Source organism: Arachis duranensis, chromosome 5 (genome assembly GCF_000817695.3).
Source record: "Arachis duranensis cultivar V14167 chromosome 5, aradu.V14167.gnm2.J7QH, whole genome shotgun sequence".
Lineage (NCBI taxonomy): Eukaryota > Viridiplantae > Streptophyta > Magnoliopsida > Fabales > Fabaceae > Arachis > Arachis duranensis.
In genome coordinates, this window is record NC_029776.3 from 18,109,624 (window position 1) to 18,135,120 (window position 25,497).

Here is a 25,497-nt window from a genome sequence, read left to right on the forward strand (position 1 = left end):
TTTCGTAGGCATGCTCTCCGATCTAACGAATGAACTTTCACGGACCAAGCACTCTTTTTAGCCACTTTAAAAATGTGGCTACAATTAACGGTTTATGTTTTTTTTTTTTTGTTCAAGCCTCCAATGGTTTTTTTTGGTATACTCGAGTTTTTTAGATATTAGACAATTGCCAGTTGCCACCCCGTACCATTTTTTTGGGTCATAGCAACTTTCGGTTTTGGTATTGTGGGTCACAAGTCATAACCACTTCACACAAACATTATGTTGTTTTCAGTCAAAGGTTGGAGTAGTTTAACAAAGTTTTCTTGGGCTTCTTGGGCTTATCTTTTAAGCAACAACCAAAAAGTCCTACTCAGTCCAAAATACCAGTCTTATGTGACCCACTACAGTATTTGGTTCTGTTTATTGTAAAACTATTCAAATACCAATAAATAAATAAATAAAAGTATTCTTTTAATAATTGTTTTTGTTGTGCCCAAAAAGAGACTACTATTTTTGGAGAATTTAGAGTTTAATATTAAAATTTTGAGTGTAAAAGTCTAAAATTTAAATTAAAAAGTTATTGATGTCCACCAAAAAAATCTGACTTTTTAGTTAAATTCTAAATATGTATAATTTAAAGTAGATGGATACTCTAATAAAAATTTTATAATTGTTTTTTATGTAAAAATACTTTTTTTGGAAAATAAATGATGAATTGTAAAATTAAATTTTAATATATTATAAAAATATTATTTTTATTTAAAGTGTGACTAAATAAATAAATTATACTTTTAAACAAAACATATTTGTAAAAAGATGTTTTTTTTTATATCTTTATTTAATGAGTAGGTATCTTTAAAGTAATCAAGTTTCGAAGGACAAGAGTAGTTTAGTATACTAGGATGCCTCAACAAGTATACGTAGTTACATACAACATTATGCTAAAGTATTATATATAATTGAGTTAACTTTAATTTGTCTTCCCTATGGATGGTCAAGGGCAACTTAGTTTAATTCCTGTAACAAGAATCTATTGACAGTTGTCATTTGTTAGTATTTGCAAATAAATCATCAAATCAAAATATCAAATGATCATACATGACTAAATAAGCTATTGATTACGCATGTCAAACAGTTATGATGCATTCTCTTCTGTCAACACACATTTTCACAATGATCTCTCGCTCTCACATGCTTTTACAATTATCATTTCAGCCATCTTTCATTAGTTTTGGACCAACTTGTGTTGATTATATATAGTATGCTACCAAATTTTAGTTTCTTACACATACATATATTCCATATCAAAAGAAATTCATAACTGTTTACCAAACTTGTCTAATTATCATGATTAAAATTCAAAATAGTACTATATATTATTATTAGCATATATTTTCGCCTCATTTTCTACTTACTAATGTTTAATTCAAAAAGCTAAATTAAATTAGTCAAAAGCAAAGAGTAATTGAGCATCAGAATTCAGAACTGATGGCTTTAAAGCTGTGAGAAACTTTATAATCTGTTAAATAACTCTCCAACAATCACAAAAAGACGAGCACGCATATCAGGAATCAAAGCACTACATACTATTTGATGTATCATATCATATCATTAGTAGTGCAGAGAAAAAGACAAAGACAATCACCAGTGGGGGGCTCTGAAAATTCTATCTTCATTAATTAACTAAATCATTTCTTTTCAAATTCTTTCTACAGTTTTTCTTTTCCAATCACTGTAGCTATCAGTATACATCATCATAACTACTCTTTTCATTTTCTATGCATTATTACAAGAACAAAAAAATAATAATAATGTTGATTATTTTGACTATATTTTCATCTTCTTTTAGTCATCATAAATATTCTCTGGAAACAATTTAAGAATGATGAATAAGAAAATGAAAAATCATCCTCTTCCATTTCCTGCACACAAAAAAAGAAGGGGGGTTTGATTATGATTATGATTATGCGTGCAGCGTGCATATCACTAGTAACTTACATATACATTAACTAATTAATTAATCAGAAAAGAATAATTTAGTACCTAATGATTGTGCAGCACTGTGATTTGTCATAAGAAGGTATATGAGACAACGGAAAGTGAGTGTTGTTAATTGATAGAAGCTGGCGTGATTAGGTAACAACATTCATGATGATTATGAACTGTACTGATCATGCGTTAGACAAAGGTGAAATTACATATTAGCACCTGACAAATCACAATGCAAAAAAAACAAAAGTTAAAGTTAGAATTAGACAAAGAGGTTTGGAACCAAAAGCAGAAACCAAGAAAAGCATCAGAGTTTATAAAAAAAATTAATTAACAAAAAAAAAACTAACCTTTTTCGGTATATGGGAATGGGTTGTCTCTATCAACCAACCTCTCCATTTATGTATGAATTTCTTCAAAGTGACTTGTTCTTGTTTGACCAGTTTTCTGAACAGTAATAGGTTGCATCATGCATGTAAGGTTTCTGACTCAGGTGGAAAATTAATTGTAATTGTAATGACAAAATAGCTTATATTTCAGGATCAATACTTAGCCTGAATGAACTTTAATTTCAGGTATCTAAGTTATGCTTTAGAAGCAAGAAATGTGAGCATATATGATTATATATGAACAAGGGATAGAGAAAGTACTTGAATATGCATGGAAGCATCAAATATGTAAAACCATGCTTGCTTCAGAAAAAGGTTAATTCTGTATATCCATGGGAATATGGCAAAAGTTCCTCCACTTCAATTCTGGAACGAGAAGAACAACTCATACTTTTCTTCATTCTTCCATGACTTGACTCAACTTCAGCCCAAAATATGCCATAAACAGGCCTATGGTCTGAGAATCTTGATTCTCCACGCACATAAGACAATTGATGGAGTCCTCCACCGTGCCACAAAATACGGTCACACCTACACCAAGAATCTAAGGATTACTATGTGTTCATAATACTAGCAGCAGTAGTAGCAGCAGAAGTAATAGAGTAATCCTAATGATCTCACCAGGCCGGTGTTCGCCTTTTCTCCTTAGGGTGCATATCATCTCCTGCATATCTATCAGAATTGGTTGAATATTTGTATGTTGGAGGGAAATAAATCTTGCCTTCATTCCATCCAACAAATGCACGACCCTTTTTCTGCTCTATTCTCAGCTGCCACAAAACTTAGCATAAGATTCATTGGTGCTGCTATGCTTAAACAAAGAGAATATTGTTAATTACCATTGGTACCTGGTCATTCTCCAATAATGCTCTCCAATTTTGCATCTCAACAAGTGCCTTTGCTGAACGGTAGGATAGAGCTATCCGGTAATTCAAATCTCCAAGCCATATAATTCGACTGAAAAAATGAATCAAAATCAAAATTACAACAGTGTGTGGAAACAGAAATGTTTTTGATGTTCATTCTGCATAATAAGATTCATCCTTACTCATGCTGGAGGATTGTCTCCGGAGACTTGTCATTGTCAGAACCATGAACACGTGGAAACCTTGTCTTCTTAAGAATCTCCATCACATCAGAGTTCCTTCTAAGTTCATCTCCTTCTTTCTGTCCAGAGGTCAAGTGGCTACAAATGAAGCAAAAGTTTGTTTCATGGAGAGACATGCTAATTGATATGGACCCCTGCAAGTACATACATATCAGAGATGAATCATTTTCACATAGCTGATGAATCTTGAAAATGATTCTAGGTGTATGAATTGAAATTGACCTTATTTCCAAGATAACCCATGAGTCCTCTGCCAACACAAGACACTTTCATGTTCCCAACATGATCCTTTAATTCACTTCTAACCCATATGGTAAGAAATATTCCTACCATTTGCTTGCTTGCAACAACACAATACCTTGACCTCCCTGCCATTCCATATCCATCTTCATTAGAGGCAGCTGGCGAAAACGCTGTATTGGGTGAATCTCCAAGGCCATTATCATCATCAGAGGAACCCCATCTTGAGTAGTCACTTGGTCTGGAATAGTCACTTGTTCTGGAATAGTCACTTGGCCTATAACCCCATCTAAAACTGGGATCAAAGTCACTTGGTCTGTGACCGAATATCACACGATCACACACACTGAATCTTCTATCCAGCCGTGGCTGCGCAGTTGAAGGATCATTGTCCATTCTCCAGCTGGTTGAAGAAGATGTCTGGAAAGAGAGGCGATGAAAGTAACAAGAGTTCTTCTGTCGAGCCGATCCCTCGAAATCTGCATCTAATTCTACAACCGGCTGAGGAATAGGAGATGGTGCATAGTACACATTGCCTCCATTAGCACCAGGAAGATTGTTCAAAGTCTTGCCAATCAGAGCAAGCCACTTTTTTGCAGGACCATTGTCCTCAGCCCCTAAGATATTACCAGCATTCAAGGGAACTATCTCTTGAAATCTGCAACACAAACAAAAATAGCAATCTTGTTATTGGTAACCAATTAAAGCAAAGACTTTTCCCTCAAAAAGAAGTAATTTAATTCATACCCAAGAACATATATATCTGCAGCTGGTGATGCATGAAGCCAATCATCTATGCTCAAATTACTTGTTGGGGATCTTCCAGCCACATTCCATGTTGCAACAAAAATGCTATAGTTGTGGACATCTATGATTCGAGGATGCTCAAGATTCATTCTTCCTCTTCTTCCTCCTCCTCCTCCTCCCTTGTCTGTACATTGCAAATTATGAGGATTTCGTATAAATGGTCAGAATCCATTCATTGAAGATTGTGTGTGTTTACCTGTTTTGCTCTTCTTGTTTGAGCATGGCTCTCTCTCGGAGAAGCTGCTTCTGCTTCTGTATTCCACGTCACCAACTGCAGAAAGAAACAAAATTCATGAAAATCAATGAGCATTGGTGAATCCGAAATAGCAGACAAAATGCATAGGAATGAGGGATGAATTTGATGAAGGAAACTAGGCTTTAATTGTTGAATAAAAAAAAGATGTGCACCTCCATAACCATAAGAAACAGCATTTGGTTGGTGAGAGTCCTCCGTTTTGGTTTTGATGTTGAAGAACTTTCTGACCATTCTCTTGGACCATGACAGCTTCATGATTCACCACAACAGAGGGAACAAGAGTTAACAGAGTTGCCGAGAATTCAAAGATGGTTATGGAAGAAGAAAAAACAAAAATAAAATGAGAGAGAGAGAGAGAGAGAAAGAGTGGAGAAAAAGCCAACCTTGGTGTTGTTTGAATGATCAAGTCTCATTGTTAATGTTGTAATTCATAAAGATTGAGAAGAGAGGAAGAAGAAGAATTTCATGTGACTAAAGAGGGTTATGGTTGTGAATTGTGAATTATGTTGTTTGTGTGTCTTAACTCTTAAAAGCATAAGCATAAGCATAGTGCCTCGTTCTGTGGAACAAGGTTGTTTTTTTTTTTTTTCAACAGAATAAAGCACAGTATGTATGTAACAACTTTATTCATAAATTATTAAATCAATATTATATTATGTGCTTTATAGAGAGAAGAGAGGGGCATAGCTTTTAACGATTCTGAACATAGAACAACAACCGCCACAACCAGCAAAGGCTGCACCCACCTTACTCACCAAACGTTTCTATATTTTTGCATGTATTCTTCTTCTTCCCGTTCTGCTCTTCTTACCAAAGCCAAAGCAAAAGTAGATCATACAGCATTAAATTATTATTTTTATTCATTACAATTTAGAATCATCGTGAATTTGTTATGTTTTGTACCATGCTTTTGTGACAACAGTTATATAATAATGATAGCTTTCGTCCTCTTTGATAGGTATAATTTTACAATAAAATGTTAGTATTTACAACAAATATTCTTTTTAAGTCTTCCTCTAACAATTGTCTTTACTATGATATAGTATTGAGCATTTTATGGAGCAATGTGATAGTATGTATAATGTATATGATTGGTGGAAGGGGATGCATATATAGCACGGAATGTTTGGATCTGTAGCCAATCAAGTTGAAGAACTTTTTGGCACTCCACCCAAATTTGGGGTTCATCTTTTTCTTTTTGATTTCATGATGCATTAGGAGGGAGGTTTCAATTTCATAATGTATGTGTTTGTTATGTTAATTTAGACTTTAGAATCATGCGCCGTCCATTGCTACTGCCTTTTGAATATCCTCGAGCGTTCAACAAATCCATGCCATCTCTATTCTCTAACATTAACACTACTATGCGGGTCAAATCCTCAAATGTTCAACCATAATTCCAATTTCAGAGAACAACAGTTCTAGTGTACATGGTTACGTAAATATAATTAAACTAGCAAAGGGCACAAAACTGTAACAAAGAGAGAGCCATATAGTATAAAATAGTATAAAGTGTACATGTAAATTGAATTATACACCTTAGGCGAAGAAGAAGTGGTCCTACAAATTTGGGTGGCACAGAGTTTTCATGTAATGTAATAGTCTATATCTGTTTGAGTATAGACAATCTATACAAGATTCAGCATCTTCATCAGTGGTATCATATCTAGCTAGCTAAGAAGAACCAACCAACTTCTTTGGATTCAATAGTGATATGATGTCCATTTTCATTTTGAGAAAGAGAGGCAAACTTTGTGGTAGAGAATTAAATGCTATGCCTTCTGAACAGATATTTAGCAATACAATTTGTACTGTCACAATGCAAAGTGCTGGTAAGGGGAACACATTTAAACGCAGTGATGATGAATTATTGAATTTGTTCAATCATATTAAAATCTATCACGCATAGCATGGATCTGTTTCCTTAAATATGTAGTTAAGCTTGAAAGTAATAAATGACTCATTATTCAACATATGAGTGAAAAAGCATTGGCCACAACTGCACGACATTCAATTGTTGGAACTTGGAAATAAGACCATCCATATATAGATAAAGACATAACTGAGGAACACAAATTTTAAATTTTTATAAAACAGAAAAATACGACGTATATATAAAATATAAAATATTTTTAGATAAATCATAATAATAAATTAATATTTTATTGATATTAAAATATAAATTAGTTTTTAATTATTTTTAATATCTTTTTAAATTATATAAAGTATTAAAAGTATTTTTTTAATAAATAATCATGTATATTATTTTTAAACTCATTTTAAGAATACATGTTAAGAATAAAATTAAATATGCTAACATGTGATAGTATTTAGATGTATCCAAATCTCTCAAAAAATATTTTTCATTTTTTATTAAGTCACAAGTTGAACACAAATGACACACATGTCAAACGAGTGTCAGATGAATATCGTATTCGAAATGTGTCTAACATATGAACACAGTGATTCAGCAAAATATGTTTGTTTGTTTGTTGAGACATGGACACTAATTGTTAGACACGGTGGTACACATCTAGTATTTATTTGGTCAGACATAGATTTGAATAGACACGGTAGTACATAAATACACACAAAATACATGTATTTAGTATTCTTCTTTAAAGTTGAAATAGGAAGACACAATGCATAAAACATAAAATTTGACTTTTTTATCCCTAATTATTTTTAAAATTATTAATGCATAAGACACAATGTATAAGACTCAGAAAGTAAAATTGATATTTAATTTATACATATGTATCTTATACATTATTATCAAACACATTACAAAATTTATGTATCTTTTATGTCTATATATCTTTGTATACTGTGTATGTGTCTATATGTTTTAAAGACATTAACCAAACGCAGTATTATAGCATAGAAAAGTAGTTTGGTGCATTAGCATCTGGCATTAACACACAGAATGTAGAAAGGAGTCATAACCAAAAACAATTATATTAATAAGATTAACCGGTTGTTAATTAATATATAGATATGTATGAAAAAGCTCGTAAGAAACCAAAAAGAAGTGAAAGAAGATCTGCTTGTTGCTTTTGCTTTTTGTGTTCCAAGATTGTAAAATTGAGTGAGAGGGGGTAAAAATAAGCGAGGCAGTTCAGTCAAAGGGAGCAGCATGGTCTCTTTTGCGCTTCCAGTTTCCTTCTTTTCTGCTTTGAACTTTAATTTTTCTTCTCTCTTAGTCCATACTCTATACATACATACATAGAGTGAAATGAGGGTTTTTTGGGTTTGGGTAATGTATGTGACAAAGCTTTCCTCATCTGTCACTATCTTTTGCATTAAACATGGATATACTAACAAGCAACACTGTATAACTATGATGTAGACCTATCTTATCTTATTATAATTTAATAATTTAAATATAATCATACATCACATACAAAATCACTTATTATATGACTATACCATATATGTGGGGCACGACTCCATGTAGAAAAGCTAAGCACAAGTTTTTATTTTAATTAGAAATGTATGAGGTGAAAAGGTTGTCATAATTAGGAAAACATGGTTGGACCAAACGGTAGCCTAGTTTGGTAACCATTTTATTAGGGTGGTTGAGTCACACTTGCTTGCCATTGTGTTGTGTCAAATGGCAATGTTAACCATGATGATGCAATGATTCTGTGTGCTTGTTCCCTTTGTCATGCTCGGTATCTCTACTAGAAGTAGCAGTGGCGTGGAATGTGCTTCTTCATTCCAAATTGAGGTGAAAATTGATTGTTGGGTGGGTAAAAGTAAAAATCTTAAATGCATTATTGGACCACGCAGGGATGAATGAAATCAAGGTCGAAACCAAGTACACAATTCATACAATAATTGAATTGAACCTACGCTACACTCTTCTCGCCTAGCCTTGCCTTGCCTATTGCCTTCATCACTACCTAATCTTATAAAATTTTGATTCATTAATTCATGTTACAACTTACAAGTGAGTGAAATGACTAGTACCGGTACCACCAAAGATCATGTCTCTCGCTCCTAATTCTCAAATGGGCTCGCCAATACGTGGATACTCCTGATTATTTTGGGCCATGGGCCGAAAATGTTGAAGTCTATGCTTTCAATGAGATTTGAGAGGTTTAAGTTTGGCCAGTCCCTTACGGGCCTTACCCACCCACTTTCAGTGATTAGTTCACCAGACATTGTAGTTCTCCAAACCTTTATAAGAATACAAACACAATCAGAGATGAATTACTAGTTCTTTCTAGTCTAGTAAGCTATATCGAAAAATCAGGAAACAAAAAAAAAAAAAATTAGCAACAAGACAGCATAACAAGGTCATAGCAAAGAGCATTACACAACTCTAACCAAAACTCCAACCACTGTACTCGATGAATTCTGTCTTATCCCAGACTCAATAATTACAACTTTTGCCTTTCTTTTAACAAAAATTGAATTGAACCTCTCAGTTAAGATTCAATAGTTTTCTGATCTTCGTTACTAAGTCACCTTTAAAGTAAGGTAGCTGCTAAGAATAAAATTAAAACAAAAAAATAGATTTACATCAATCGAATCTTTCTTTTGTTGGGACCTAAAGTAGATGAAATATAATAACACTAGTTTTACACAGGAAGTACGATATAATAAATGTTAACACAATGCTCATATGGCATTAGAAAACTAAGTTTGTAACACAATACTTTGAATCTAGTGAGAATAATCGACTTTGCATTACATAGGGGAAGCAGCAGCATCGTCAAGAAATGGATAGTCAGTGTAACCAATAACAGGATCAGATGTATAGAACGTTTGGCGGTTATACTCGTTGAGAGGTGCATTAAGTGCGAATCTCTCTGGCAAATCCGGATTAGACAAGAACCAAAGACCATAAGCAACAAGATCTGCCCTGTCTTCAGCTATGGCTTTGATCCCATCCTCTCTATCATACCCTCCAGCAACAATGAAAGTGCCATTGAAGGCCTTTCTCATTGGAACCAAACTGTGAGGGCATTCACCTTTTTCTCCAGCGGTTATCATTCTCGGTTCAACCATGTGACAGTAGAGAATACCATATTTGTTGAGTGCATTAACCATGTAAAGCCCCAATGCTTCAGGGTTGGAATCTCCACAATCTACATACTCTGCATAAGGTGATAGTCTAATTCCAACTCTGTCAGCTCCTACCTCATTCACAGCTGCCTCAACAACTTGTAACGGAAATCGACAACGGTTCTCAAGGGATCCACCGTATTCATCTGTTCGGTCATTCACTTTGTCTTTCATAAACTGCTCAAGTAGGTAGCCGTGAGCCCCATGGATCTCCACTCCATCAAAACCTAAGAAGAGTATACCCAAATATGATTTATTTGTCCAAATAAAAATAACATATCTAACTAAGGCAGAAACTTATATGTCTTACTTTTATAAAGTTTAAGAACTTCAATATAATAAAAAATTTTGAGAGATGAAAATATTATGCAAAATTTTTTAAGGATCTGTTTGAATATATACTCACAAAATTAAAATTTCACACATGAAGATGTTTCCATGCAATTAATTAAGTTACCAGCTCGAATAGCATTTCTAGCAGCAAGTCTGAAGTCGTTGATAACTTGAGGAATTTCCTGAATGCTTAGCGGCCTTGGTTTTGCGAAGGTATCGACTTCGGTGCCACTGCCTCGAGGTTGTGATGATAGTTGCTTGTCCGTAGAAGATATAGGGGCTTCACCGTTTGGCTGATAACCTTTTTGTAGCGTAAACATACAACACTTAGTTACGTTCACATAAACGACACTAGTATTTCTATTAAGAGAGAAAGAGAGTACGGACATGTGTTGGAGACTCTTCCAACATGCCAAATCTGACAGAAGATGATGCCACCCTTGGCATGAACAGCGTCCACGATGGGCTTCCATGCATGAACATGCTCGTCGCTCCACAACCCGGGAGTATCAGCATAGCCGCGAGCAGTGGGGGATATACAAGTGGCTTCCGCAATGAGAAGGCCGCCATTGGTGGTTCTCTGGGAGTAGTACAAAACTGCATGGGGCTGTGGAACATTGTTGTAGGACCTCTGCCTTGTTAGTGGCGCCAACACAACCCTGTGTGATAAATTGAACTTCCCCATCTTGTATGGAGTAAGGAGAGGAATAACGCTATCCATGGCATCAATATATGTGTCATCAGCTTCGTTGCTTCATTAAATAGCGCCGTGCCTGGTGGATCCTCAAACGTAGGAACACATAGTCACCGTTTTCGATTCCCAAACCAGATATCTTTTCCTTGAATCAGGTAGGTACCCATCAGACTCAAGCTGTTTATTTAATTTTAATTATAAATTAATTTTTTATATATATTATTTAATTATAAAATATATTTTTTATTTTATAAATTATTATTTTATCATTCGTCTATTATATTTATTAATAATTAATATTTTTATCCGTAATTATATTATAAGAATACAAATCTTTTAAAATTACGTCGATTTTTTTCTGACATTATAAATTATGATACAAAAGATTTATAAAATTAAACTACTTTTACAAAAAGATCGTACGGACAAAAGTTTTTATCGACTAAGAAGACCAAGGTCTTCGTAGATAAAAATTCGAATATTAAGATTTTTTATTATTATTTTCATGTAAAAGAGTTTAATTTATTACTAATAATTAATTTTAATTTCGTTATCTAAAATTAGAAACGATTTAACTCGTATACTTTTGATTAGGTGTTAAGTCTGTTGCACAAATAGAAATAATTAATTTTTATGCTTGCTATTTAAAAATATTTTTTTCTCTATATATATGTATATAAAAATATAATTAGATATTAGCATAAAAAATTATATTGATAGTTATAAAATTAACTCAAAATCAATTTTTTTAAACAATTGACTTTTAATTTTAACTTTTAATCATAACATTAGAATTCTCTTAGAATGAGAGAAAAAAGAGAAAAAAATAAAGATGAAGATTGAGAGAAAGAGTTTGTTAATTTTGAATTTTAGTTGGGGAGTTGACGAGCCAAAAATCTAAATGACTGACGGAATTAATTGTTAGGGACCAATCGAGAAATTAATTTTAATTGAAGACTAAAGTGTCTAGTTCAAAATTCTTTAAAAATCAAAATAGATATATTTTTTTTTTTATTGAGAATGGTACGAAGTATCATCTACTATGGCTCATTACCAAATTTAGGGTAACCGGCCCACAAACTAAAAAATACTTAGCAGTTTCATTAATCATAACTAAGCACAGCAATGAGAATGGAGAATGAATAACATCAACGAAAAAAGAACTATTAATTAAGTTTCACGCTCCCAAACCACCACGCATTAACATCATCCCATGCTCACAATATGGGTCAACACCGTAGAATTTTTCATTCATTAATTCTTATTATGTTTTGTCAAAAGACACAACTAAATTTTTATAAGAAAATCATATGTATTTTATGAAATACTAGTGTTTTTCCAAAAAAAACACTCATCTCGAGAAATACAGATAATATCATAACTAAAACTCTAACAATTCATCAATCAATACTGGTAATACTGAACCAGTTCTATAAAAATGCGATATCAAAAAATAATGGTCGGAAATATAATATAAAGATGAAAACTTACAACAGATAATACTGAATCAAAAATATGTGAAACAGGGTCTTTAATAGAAACCATATTTAAAGTCGAAATAATAGCACACTAATTATACATGTTTTGATAGAAAAGAGAATATTATTGTTAGGCATAATACTAAAAAAAGTGAATAAACACTTATTAAAAAATAACTTGAAAGTCAATAGAGAAAACTAAACTAATCGCATTTAAAATACGATTCTCAACACGTTCAATCAGCTTTAACATAAACTCATGTGTAAAAACTTTAAAAACATTATACGCAAGGCATATTGTGTCACTCTCAACGGGTTAAGGATCAACCATAAATACCAATTTTTTTCTATCAATTTATACAAAAAATTGGATGCATTCAAGTAAAATTGTTCATTCTGATAATAACATAATAGAGAAATCAGTATCTGAATATACAAAGAAAAAAATAGAATATCAAACCCAAAAAATCAAAGACACAGAAAGAGAACAAAATAAAGAGTAGTAACGATACACATGACGTATCTTTAAGATACAAATTAAGAAAACCATCAATTGATATCACACCAGAGAGAATTTTACAGAATTTTTCACTTTTGACCACAACAATTTTTTTACATTAAATGAATAAAAATATATCATTTAACAGGTAGAAATATAAGAGATAAAGAATTCCAGTCTAGAGCGCATGGTGAAAAAAAAAGGCAGAACAACAATATTATTAATTTATTCAATTAAATGCCCAATAAAAAATGCAACATCAATAATTCAAAGATTAGAAACTAACTTAGCATCATAAATAAAATTAAAATAAATGTCTTGTTTTCTAATAAAGTTAAGAATGTGACCTACAAGACATAAAAATATTTTTAAAATAAAAATACCACCAACAAAAAACAACACACACACAACCAACTCCTAAATACATTACCAATTCTGAGAGAAACAACTCAATCATCAGTTTTAGATTACAAACAATAAATAACTAAATGTTAAACATATCAAAATAAAATTCAAGTGATGTATAATAACACAGCTAAGGATAAAGTACTGACTAATTTTATTTCAATATTAGTTGTAAAAAATACAGATTTTCAGTATTACTTATAGCACCATATGAAATAAATGAGTTGTTATCAAACCCACATCTAAATAGTTCGCAATTTTTAGATAAATTATAAGCATCAATGTAACAAATAAATAATAAATTAATCTCGTTTAGAAGTAACTCGTGAAGAAGCTAACTAAGATAAAGGAGCCATCATCTCTTAAAACCTCAGAATATTTTCATCCCATTAAGTGTTGCACATCTCCATCATGGAGAACTAATGCATTGCAACCACCAGTGTGATTAACAAAAATTTTTACTTTGTATCTACAATAACAAATAATAGTAAAAATATTTTAAAATAATTCAAAAGTCCTAAACTAACCCGAAAATCTACTAATTAAACAATATATAAATAGAAATGAAGATAGTTCAAAAGATAACCTCAAAACTCTATCAGAATAATGTGTCAAGCAAAGGTGACAAAAGAGCTTAGATTGGTTTGCATATATTTTTTCACCACACAAACAAACTGAGTACCACAAATTCTTATCATTAGAGATAGATGTAATTGTACCAGCCAACAAAACACAAGGATCCTACAATTTGTTAAATTTTATGATCCAAAAGAAACAAAAGAAACATGAGAATGAAAAAGTGTAATTCCTCTGTCTTTAGTGAGCAAGGCAAACAAAATATTAGAAAGCAAGGAGTTTCAGCAGAAGTACAAAAGAAGAATCTAGACCAACAGCATCTATCCAAAATCCTTCCGAAGAACAAAACAAGATTTGCACCATCCATGTGAAATGTTCCTCTCTCTAACTTCTAACCGTCTCTCTTAACACAAAAAAAAACCAAAAAATTTCCTTTTTTATTAATTATTCTAATACAATATTTTGTACTAAGAGAAAAAATTGTTGGTCTATTCTTCAGCGCTGAGAACGCAATTAGTAACATCATAAAATTGAATGGCGGTGCATGCAGATAGAAATGATGCCAACAGGTAAAAATTTGAATCCTGATTGATACTTGATTTGCATGTGTATAAAAAAATTGAACATCAAGTAACACTCAGTTGGTACATGTCATAGAAACTTATTATTCTAGATTAGTAAAATTGCGAGTCCTCTTACCCCATATTTTGGAACAAATCCTTCAAATTAAATGGCCAAACTCTGTTTTGAGATCAGTATAAAAAGAAAGCTAACTTCGTAGTGATATTGACAAACAAAAATTATTTTAAGTAATTAAAAATAGATATGCATCAAAAGAATAGTTGATATTTAACCCAACTCGACAAAAATACAATTCTTAATAATTTCATTATTTTAGTAATTTTTATATAACTTTTTATGTAGTTGTTTTGAAAATAAATTATTCGGAATCAAATAAAAGATATATTAGCATAAGATTCATGAAATAACTGTACTCATTAATACATATTCTATTTAATTTAATGTTATAGACATAAACATATACCGGGAACATACACCTATTCTTTACTCATCTAGTAAACATCTCCATACTATGACTGACTAGTACTGCAGTACAAGGAATTATCTAAATACGATAGAAAAAGACTCGAAAGAATCAAAGGTTTGGTCCTTTTTTCTTAAATTTTTTATTATTGAAAAATGTTTCCACCCATTTTATTTACTTTCTTTCATCTATGTCGGATATCCAGATTTTGTCGAATCTGAAATAATTGTATTATTTGTATATTCTCAATTCAATATACATAGATAGATACCATATATCTATATCTTTTTTAATGCCTCTTACTTCTATAATCTTTTTTCATACAATAAATCAATATATTGCCTATGTAGCTTATCCTTTAGACCTTTTTGAGGAAGGTTTTGTTACTAACATGTTTACTTCCATTGTAGGTAATGTATTTGGATTCAAGGCCTTTCGCGCCCTACGAGTTATTATGTATCAAAAATTTTCTTAATTTTTTAATCTTATTAATTATAATTATTGTTTAGATAACTATTTTTGATATGTCATATTTTATCAAGCTTGGCTTGGGTTGAAGTAACTTATGTCATTGACTAACTGTAGATTTTTCAGTTCTGATTTCTTTACCACTCTATTCATTTATCACAGGAACTGAAATTAACTATGGTTTCTACAATTTATATATGGCTTCAAAATAATCATTGGACAATCATATTCCATTAATGATGTTTGTAGTCTATATGTGTTAGACCAACCGTGGGAAGCTCTCAACCAGGAGATTTCGGAAAGGAATCAAGTGAGATAAGATAAGATGAGTAGACACCACATCCAACTCAAAACCTTAAAGTAGTAAGTTAATGGGTCTCTCATATTATAAACTCCTTACTCTGCCTTGCTTTCTTTGATGTGGGACTAACTTCAACACTTCTCACACTTGCAATATTAACAATCTCTTCCCCAAGTGTGAGTCTCCATATCAAGCATCAACTCCTCCTTTTTCTAGCTCCTCTACCACGGGTATTCGTCCATCACACCGCCGCAAAACACCGTGGACACGCCGTCCGAACCACCTTTGTCGGGAAGACTTTCGACTTCACCTTGAATACCCCTTAAAACCACCAGACCGATTAACCATCGACTCTGATACCACTTGTTGGGAAAAACTCAACAAAGGTTCAAAACAAGAACTTGTCTAACAGCGGAAGCACCAAAAATAATTTTCTCACAACTTGTACGACTAAATAGGCAATACAAAAGATACTCCAAATAGCAAATATAATGACAAAAATTAAATATAACAATGAAAGATGACTATTTACTTAAGTCGGCATGGGTCCATTTCTTACAATGCAAAAAATCGAAGTCTCACTAACTTATGATGGTGCTGTTATATGCTCTCAGAAAGTTTATGGCAACTAAAGAACACTGGATCAAAGGAAAAGAAGCAACTCTGAGGTTTTAACTATACAACGGACAGGTAACCAAATATATGTAATATTATGTCATGTATCGTAAATAGCATGTGAGCTGTAGTATTTAATTTGAACTATAACATGAAATATAGGGAGACAGAGCTCTACCACCGTGTTTTGAAGCAATTTATGGTCACGGATTAAGGTCCTCATGCTACGCAACTGATGAGTGGATAATTGCTTAATGTTGGATATAGAAAGTAAAAATAAATAGAAGGCCATAACTAAGGTTCATTCGAGCTAATTAGGGATTTTTATTTTGTCGGGAGAGCTAGGGGTGGCAATGGGTAGGGTTTGGATCCAATCCTAACCCTACCCGCGGGTTGAGATTTTTATATAAACTCAACCCAATCCTACCCACGGGTTGAAAATATCTCAACCCTAACCCTATCCGTTCTTAACCCGCGGGTACCCGATCCTACCCGTGGGTTATAGAAAAGATATACTATTATTATATAACTTGATGACAATTCAAAATAGAGCTGACTTTTATGTAAAAAAAATTAAATTAGCAATTAATGATTTTTTTAGTGGCTAAAGATCTTTTGCATTGAATGAGAGGTCTTTGGTTCAACATCCACTTAAAAAACATATTTATATATAATTATATAATATATACATATATAGAGTGCGGGTTGGTCGGGTAGAGTTGAGGCTCAACCCGCACCCTACTCTACCTGCACAAGAACCCTACCCGCATCCTACCCTACCCGCTGCGGATTGGGATGGCAACCCTACTCGACCGGGTAGGGTCGGGTTGGGTACCCGCAGATAGGGTACATATTGCCACCCCTAGAAATACTATACAGTTTACCTATGCAGGTTTTGGGATATTTTTCATTTCACTTTTCAATTAAATGAACCAACCAAATTAAAATTTTTCCTGATAAAAACTTTTATGTAGGGGACCGATTGGACTAAAATACACTGCACAATATAAAAAGAGCATTTCATCTAGATTACAACAGCAACAGTGACGCCACCTCACCTGATGTTATGATACTATCCGGGTCTGAACCATCAGAGCTTCAAGACTCATCAGTTGAGAATGAAGATTCAACAATAGAGGATAATAACCCTAACAACCCAACAATTATGTGTGATGAAAGTAATTCATTCATTGAGTTGAGCGAAGACCGTTCTAAAAGAGAAGAAATACCTGACAATAGGTAATGTGACACTTCATTTATGTATTTATCCATAAATTTTATTTCTAGATAACATTGAGATAAATTTTAGGATGGAGACTAACAATTTAAACTATCCTCAAGCAAGTACAATCCACAGGTTTCCTATAGGAAGACATTGACACGTGCTGACGTGACCGGAAGTAGATTGGTAAGATAATTCTAAATAATTCATATCAATTTTAAAAGACTTGCCGCAGCCAAGTCTTCCCCAACCTCTCCTGATGTTCTTGGTGAGCTAGCAAGATCTGTTACGTGTCCAAGGTCTTTTGTTCTTCTTGGCATCGATTATTTTGGCACAAATCTTTTTTAATATTTGTATTTCAAAGTACTAAAAAAGGTCGAATAAACAAATTCAAATTCCTAATACACTTTTATTCTTTCAATCTCGATGATTTATAATAAATATGTTATTATGATTTGAATTCGAGGGGGTCCCGTTGAGTTCTTAATAAGAAGAATATTTCTTATTCTATAAATGACTCAGTAGCTTCTATTTGTACAGAATGATAAAGGGGCACATTCAATCTTTGTTTATGCATTAGTTGTCAATTGAATGGGTACACTTGATGATATGAATCATTTGAAAAATAAACGTATTCGTTCCAAACACATCAAATTCTGATTATCCATTTACGATACATAACCTTAATAATTTCTCCCAAAACACTAACAATGCCTCATTTTTTACAGTACTTGGGTGTTAGTTTTGCTGCACACCTCACTCCATTTGGACATGGTTCAATTTGGCAAATTGTTGGTCCACCATCTAGCGGAGGCAACGTCTTTTTTTTCATCTACTCAAAAATCAAGGGAGAAATACAGAGTGAAAATTTGGGGTGGATTGCGCTGAATGTTGTCAAACTTATAACTTGAAGGAAAATGACACAATTATCCTGAAGATGGACTCCTTGCAGAACTGCTGGATAGATCTGACAATTGAAAGATTTTAAAGTCTGTGGGTGATTCGGATCCTAAAATTTATATTCACCATATTTTGAACTCATGAAGTGTATTGTTAATATTATAGTGTCTATGTTATTATGAAGTGACTAAGTTTGTATGTATAAGCATCATAAAAAATTTGCTGTTCTTTCTGAGTATAGAAAACTTCATGGATTGAATGGAATAGTGCCTATTGCTGCTGATCTTTTTATTATGACATAATGCAAAACTTTGTTACATATTTACAGTTTACATATTCAACATATATTTGAAAAATTGATTCATTAGTAATTGGATAAAATATAGTGAATACACCATTCATTATATTAAAAAAAAGTGTTTCCGTTAACAGTGACAATGAGAACAGAGTTATTATTATAAAATATATAGTTAAACTTATTCTACAGTAAATAAACTAATCATAAGTAAGCTGTTCATGTTGAGTCACAAGAACCTGAAAAATATGGTAAGTGAACGAACATATTAACCCACTCGAAGACAACTTATTAACTAACAATTTGGTTATGCTATAATGTTAATACAACTCCTTTTGTTTTAAAATAACAAAATTATATTGTTATGTAAATTCAAACAAATATCTATAAATTGATGCTATTCTGATATACCTTAATAATATATGATATTCTAAAGACAATAAAGAACCAGTAAGACATAATACAAAAAAATTTAGTAAGACATAGTTGATATAATAATATATTCTGATATACTTAAGCAATAAAGAACCAGTTCTATAAAAATGCAATATCAAGGAATAATGGTCGAAAATACAACATAAAGATAAAAACTTACAATAGGTAATACTAAACCAAAAATATGTGAAACAAGGTCATCAATAGAAGCCACATTTGAAGCCGAAACAATAGCACGCTAATTATACATGTTTTGATAGAAAGGACAATATCATTGTTATGCATAAGACTAAAAAAAGTGAATAAATACTTTTAAAAAAGAACTTGGAAGTCAAAAGAGGAAATTAAACTAACCGTATTCAAAACTTGATTCTCAACACGTTTAATCAGCTTTAACATAAACTCATGTGTAGAAACTTTAAAAATATTATACGGATGGCATATTGTATCACTCTCAATGGGTTGAGGATCAACCATGAATACTAATTTTTTTCCTATCAGTTTGTACAAAAAATTGGATGCATCCAAATGAAATTGTTCATTTTGATAATAGAAGAATAGAGAAATCAGTATCTGAATATACAGAGAAAAAAAGAATAGAATATCAAACCTAAAAAATCAAAAACACAAAAAGAGAACAAAATAAAGAGTAGTAACGATACACATGATGTATCTTCAAGATACAAATTAAGGAAACCATCAATTGATATCACACCAGAGAGAATTTTACAGAATTTTCGCTTTTGACCACAACAATTTTTTTTACATTAAATGAATAAAGATATATCATTTAATAGATAGAAATATAAGAGATAAAAAGTTCCAGTTTAAAGCACATGGTAAAAAAAAGAGACAGAACAACAACATTATTAATTTATTCAATTAAATCCCCAATAAAAAATACAACATCAATAATTCAAAGATTAGAAACTAACTTAGCATCATAAATAAAATTAAAATAAATGTCTTGTTTTCTAATAAAGTTAAGAATGTGACCTGCAAGACATAAAAATATTTTTAAAATAAAAATACCACCAACAAAAAATAACACACACACATACACACAACCAACTCCTAAATACATTACCGATTCCGAGAGAAACAACTCAATCATCAATTTTAGATTACAAACAATAAATAACTAAATGTTACACATATCCAAATAAAATTCAAGTGGTGTATAATAACACAGCTAAGGATAAACTCGTCACTAATTTTATTTCAATATTTGTTATAAAAAATACAGATTTTCAGTATTACTTATAGCACTATATGAAATAAATGAGTTGTTATCAAACCCACATCTAAATAGTTCACAATTTTTAGATAAATTATACGCATCAATGTATCAAATAAATAATAAATTAATCTCGTTTAGAAATAATTCGTGAAGAAGCTAACCAAGATGAAGGAGTCATCATCTCTTAAAACCTCAGAACATTTTTGCCCTATTAAGTGTTGCACATCTCCATCATGGAGAATTAATGCATTTCAACCATCAGCGTGATTAACAAAAACTTTTACTTTGTATCTACAATAACAAAATAATAGTAAAAATAATTTAAAATAATCCAAAAGTCCTAAACTAACACGAAAATCTACTAATTAAACAATATATAAATAGAAATGAACATAGTTCAAAAGATAACCTCAAAACTCCATTAGAACAATGTGTCCAGCAAAGGTGACAAAAGAGATTAGATTGGTCTGCATCTATTTTTTCACCACACAAACAAACTGAGAACCATTAATTTCTATCATTAGAGATAGATGTAATTGTACCAGCCAACAGAACACAAAAATCTTACAATTTGTTGAATTTTATGATTCAAAAGAAATATGAGAAAAAAGAGTGTAACTCCTCTGTCTTTAGTGAGCAAGGCAAACCAAAGATTAGAAAGTAAAGAGTTTTAGCAAAAGTACAAAAGAAGAATCTAGACCAGCAACATCTAAGCAAGATCCTTCCGAAGAACAAAGCAAGGTTTGCACCATCTATGTGAAATGTTCCTTTCTCTCTAACTTCTAACCATCTCTCTTAACACAAAAAGAAACCAAAAAAATTCCTATTTTATTTTTTATTCTAATATAATATTTTGTACTAAGAAAAAAAATTGTTGGTCTATTCTTCAATACTGAGAACGCAATTAGCAACATCATAAAATTGGATGGCGGTGCATGCAGGTAAAAATGATGCAAACATGTAAAAATCTGAATCCTGATTGATACTTAATTTGCATGTGTATAAAAAAATTGAACATCAAGTAACACTTAGTTGGTACATGACATAGAAACTTATTATTCTAGATTAGTAAAATTGCGAGTCTTCTTACCCCACATTTTGAAACAAATCCTTCAAATTAAATGACCAAATTCTGTTTTGAGATCAGTATAACAAGAAAGCTAATTTTGTAGAGATATTGACAAACAAAAATTATTTTAAGTAATTAAAAATAAATACCCATAAAAAAATAGTTGATATTTAACCCAACTCAAAAAAAAAAAAACAATTCTTAATAATTTCATTATTTTAATAGTTTTTATATAACTTTTTATGTAATTATTTTGAAAATAAATTCTTCGAAATCAAATAAAAGATATATTAGCATAATATTCATGAAATAATTGTACTCATTAATAAGTTATTATGTACCAAAAGTTTTCATAATTTTTTAATCTCATTAATTATAATTATTGTTTAGATAACCATTTTTGATATGTCATATTTTATCAAGCTTGGCTAGAGTTGAAATAACTTATGTCATTGGCTAACTATAGATTTTTCAGTTCAGATTTCTTTACCATTCTATTCATTTATCATAGGAACTAGAATTAACTATGGTTTCTACAATTTGTATATGGCTTCAAAATAATCATCGGACAATCATATTCCATTAATGATGTTTGTAGTCTATATGTTACTATCATAGCCTGCATTTTTTGTTTTTTTTTTGTTCTTATACAGCTTAAATATATCAATGAAAGATTACTATTTACTTAAGTCAGCATGGGTCCATTTCTTACAATGTAAATAATCGAAATCTTACTAACTTATGATGGTGCTGTTATATACTCTATGGAGGTTTATGGCAACCCAAGAATACTGGATCAAAGGAAAAGAAGCAACTCTGAGGTTTCGACTATATGACGGGCAGGTAATCAAATATATGTAATATTATGTCATGTATCGTAAATAGCATGAGTTGCAATATTTAATTTAAACTGTAACATGTAATATAAGAAGACAGAGCTCTACTACCGTGTTTTGAAGCAATTTACTGTCATGAATTAGGATCCTCATGCTATGCAATCGATGATTGGGATAATTGCTTAGTGTTGGATATAAAAAGTAAAAATAAACAGAAGGTCATAACTAAGGGTTCATTCGAGCTGATTAGGAATTTCTATTTTGTCGGGAGAGGAAATTCTATACAGTTTACCTATGTGGGTTTTGGGATATTTTTCATTTCACTTTTCAATGAAATGAACCAACTAATTAAAATTTTTCCTGATAAAAACTTTTATGTGGGAGATCGATTGGACCAAAATACACTGCACAATGTAAAAAGAGGTTTTCATCTAGATTACAACAGCAACAGTGACGCCTCCTCACCTGATGTTATAATACTGTCTGAGTCTGAACCATCAGAGCTTCAAGAGACTCATCAGATGAGGATGAGGATTCAACAATGGAGAGTAAAAACCCTAACAATCCAATAATTATGTGTGATGAAAGCAATTCAACCATTGAGTTGAGCGAAGACAGTTCTGAAAGAGAAGAAATACATGACAATAGGTAATGTGACACTTAATTTATGTATTTATCCATAAATTTTATTTCTAGATAACATTGAGATAAATTTTAGGATGGAGACTAACAATTTAAACTATCCTCAAGCAGGTACAATCCACAGGTTTCCTATAGAAAGACATTGACACATGCTGACGTGACCAGAAGTAGATTGGTAAGTTGATTCTAAATAATTCATATCAATTTTATGCAAACACATCAAATTCTGATTACCCATTTACAATACATAACCTTAATAATTTCTCCTAAAACATTAACAATGCTTCTTTTTTTGTAATACCTGTGTGCTAGTTTTGCCGCAAATCTGACTCCATTTTGTGGTTTAATTTGGCAAATTGTTGGTTCATCATCTAGCAGAGGCAACAACGTCTTTTTTTTTCATCTACTCAAAAGTCAAGGAAGAAACACAGAGTGAAAATTCGGGGTAGATTGGGCCGAATGTTGTCAAACTTATAACTTGAAGAAAAATGACACCATTATCCTGAAGATGGACTCCTTGCAGAACTGCCAGATATATCTGACAATTGAAAGATTTTAAAGCTTGTGGGTGATTGGGATCCTAAAATTTACATTCACCATATTTTGAACTCATGAAGTGTATTGTTAATATTATAGTATTTTCAATGTCTATGTTATTATGAAGTGACTAAATTTGTATGTATAAGCTTCATAAAAAATTTGCTGGTCTTTTTGAGTATAGAGAACTTCATGAATTGAATGGTCTAGTGCCTGTTGCTGATCTTTTCATTATGACATGATGCAAAACTTTGTTACCTATTTACAGTGTAGATATTCAACATATATTTGAAAAATAGATTCAGTAGTAATTGGATAAAATATAGTGAATACACCATTCATTATATTCAAAAAAAACTTATTGTTTCCGTAAACAGTGACAATAAGAACAGAGTTATTATTATAAAATATATAGTTAAACTTACTCTACAGTAAATAAACTAATCATAAGTAAACTATTCGAGTTAAGTCAAAAGAACATGAAAAATATGGTAAGTCAACGAACATATTAACCCACTCGAAGACAACTTATTAACTAATAAATTGGTTATGCGTATAATGTTAATACAACTCCTTGTGTTTTAAGATAACAAAATTATATTGTTATGTAGATTCAAGCAAATATCTATAAATTGATGCTATTCTAATATACCTTAATAATATATGATGTTTTAAAGACAATAAAGAACGAGTAAAATATAATACAAAAAAATTAGTAAGACATAGTTGATATAATAATATATTCTGATATACTTAAGCAATAAAGAACCAGATCTACAAAAACGCAATATCAAGGAATAATGGTCGAAAATACAACATAAAGATGAAAACTTACAGCAGGTAATACTGAACCGGAAATATGTGAAACAGGGTCTTCAATAGAAGCCACATTTGAAGCCGAAACAATAGCACGCTAATTATACATATTTTGATAGAAAGAACAATATCATTGTTACGCATAATACTAAAAAAGTGAATAAACACTTATTAAAAAATAACTTGCAAGTCAATAGTGAAAACTAAACTAACCGCATTCAAAACATGATTCTCAACACATTCAATCAACTTTAACATAAACTCATGTGTAGAAAATTTGAAATACGGAGGGCATATTTTGTCACTCTCAACGGGCGGAGGATCAACCACGACTACCAATTTTTTCCTATCAATTTGTACAAAAAATTGGATGCATCCAAGTGAAATTATTCATACTGATAATAGAAGAATAGAGAAATCAGTATCTAAATATACAGAGGAAAAAAAGAATACAATATCAAACCCAAAAAATCAGAGACACAGAAAGAGAACAAAATAAAGAGTAGTAATGATACACATGACGTATCTTTAAGATACAAATTAAGGAAACCATCAATTGATATCATACCAGAGAGAATTTTACAGAATTTTTCACTTTTGACCATAACAGTTTTTTTACATTAAATGAATAAAGATATATCATTTAACAGATAGAAATACAAGAGATAAAGAGTTCCAGTCTAGAGCACATGGTGAAAAAAAGGCAGAATAGCAACATTATTAATTTATTCAATTAAATTCCCAATAAGAAATACAACATCAATAATTCAAAGATTAGAAACTAACTTAGCATCATAAATGAAATTAAAATAATGTCTTGTTTTCTAATAAAGTTAAGAATGTGACCTACAAGACATAAAAATATTTTTAAAATAAAAATATCACTAACAAAAAAAACACAGACACACACACACACACAACTAACTCCTAAATACATTACCGATTCTAAGAGAAACAACTCAATCATCAGTTTTAGATTACAAATAATAAATAACTAAATGTTAAACATATCCAAATAAAATTTAAGTGGTGTATAATAACACAGCTAAGGACAAACTCCTCACTAATTTTATTTCAATATTAGTTGTAAAAAATACAAATTTTCAGTATTACTTATAGCATCATATGAAATGAATGAGTTATTATCAAACCCACATCTAAATAATTTACAATTTTAGATAAATTATACGCATCAATGTAACAAATAAATAATAAATTAATCTCATTTAGAAGTAACTCGTGAAGAA

General features: G+C 31.4%; 2 protein-coding genes across 2 annotated transcripts; both read right to left on the reverse strand.

The window, feature by feature from the left end:
• Positions 1-1,630: 1,630 nt before the first annotated feature.
• LOC107488499 (type IV inositol polyphosphate 5-phosphatase 7-like) lies at positions 1,631-5,325 on the reverse strand. The gene is made up of 12 exons (XM_052262505.1): positions 5,155-5,325; positions 4,924-5,020; positions 4,712-4,786; positions 4,456-4,639; positions 3,691-4,366; positions 3,409-3,602; positions 3,209-3,317; positions 2,982-3,130; positions 2,622-2,891; positions 2,322-2,418; positions 2,026-2,190; positions 1,631-1,904 (listed from the first exon to the last, which is right to left on the reverse strand). Exons 1-9 carry the CDS (start codon positions 5,182-5,184, stop codon positions 2,666-2,668), a joined length of 1,740 nt encoding a protein of 579 aa, XP_052118465.1. The 5' UTR covers positions 5,185-5,325; the 3' UTR covers positions 1,631-1,904; positions 2,026-2,190; positions 2,322-2,418; positions 2,622-2,665.
• Positions 5,326-9,680: 4,355 nt separating this feature from the next.
• On the reverse strand, positions 9,681-10,889 carry LOC107488500 (putative 12-oxophytodienoate reductase 11). The gene is given in 4 exon segments (XM_016109256.3): positions 9,681-9,799; positions 9,801-10,071; positions 10,302-10,478; positions 10,565-10,889. Coding segments are annotated over 4 exon segments (777 nt in total). The 5' UTR covers positions 10,863-10,889; the 3' UTR covers positions 9,681-9,768.
• Between the last annotated feature and the right edge of the window lie 14,608 nt (positions 10,890-25,497).

Excerpts from the sequence above, each read along its gene's own strand:
- LOC107488499 (XM_052262505.1), bottom strand. The coding sequence starts at position 5,184 with ATGAGACTTGATCATTCAAACAACACCAAG. Across the intron at positions 4,787-4,923 it reads TGTTTCTTATGGTTATGGAG|TTGGTGACGTGGAATACAGA; the intron begins GTGCACATCTTT and ends TTCTTTCTGCAG. Across the intron at positions 3,131-3,208 it reads CATTATTGGAGAATGACCAG|CTGAGAATAGAGCAGAAAAA; the intron begins GTACCAATGGTA and ends GTTTTGTGGCAG.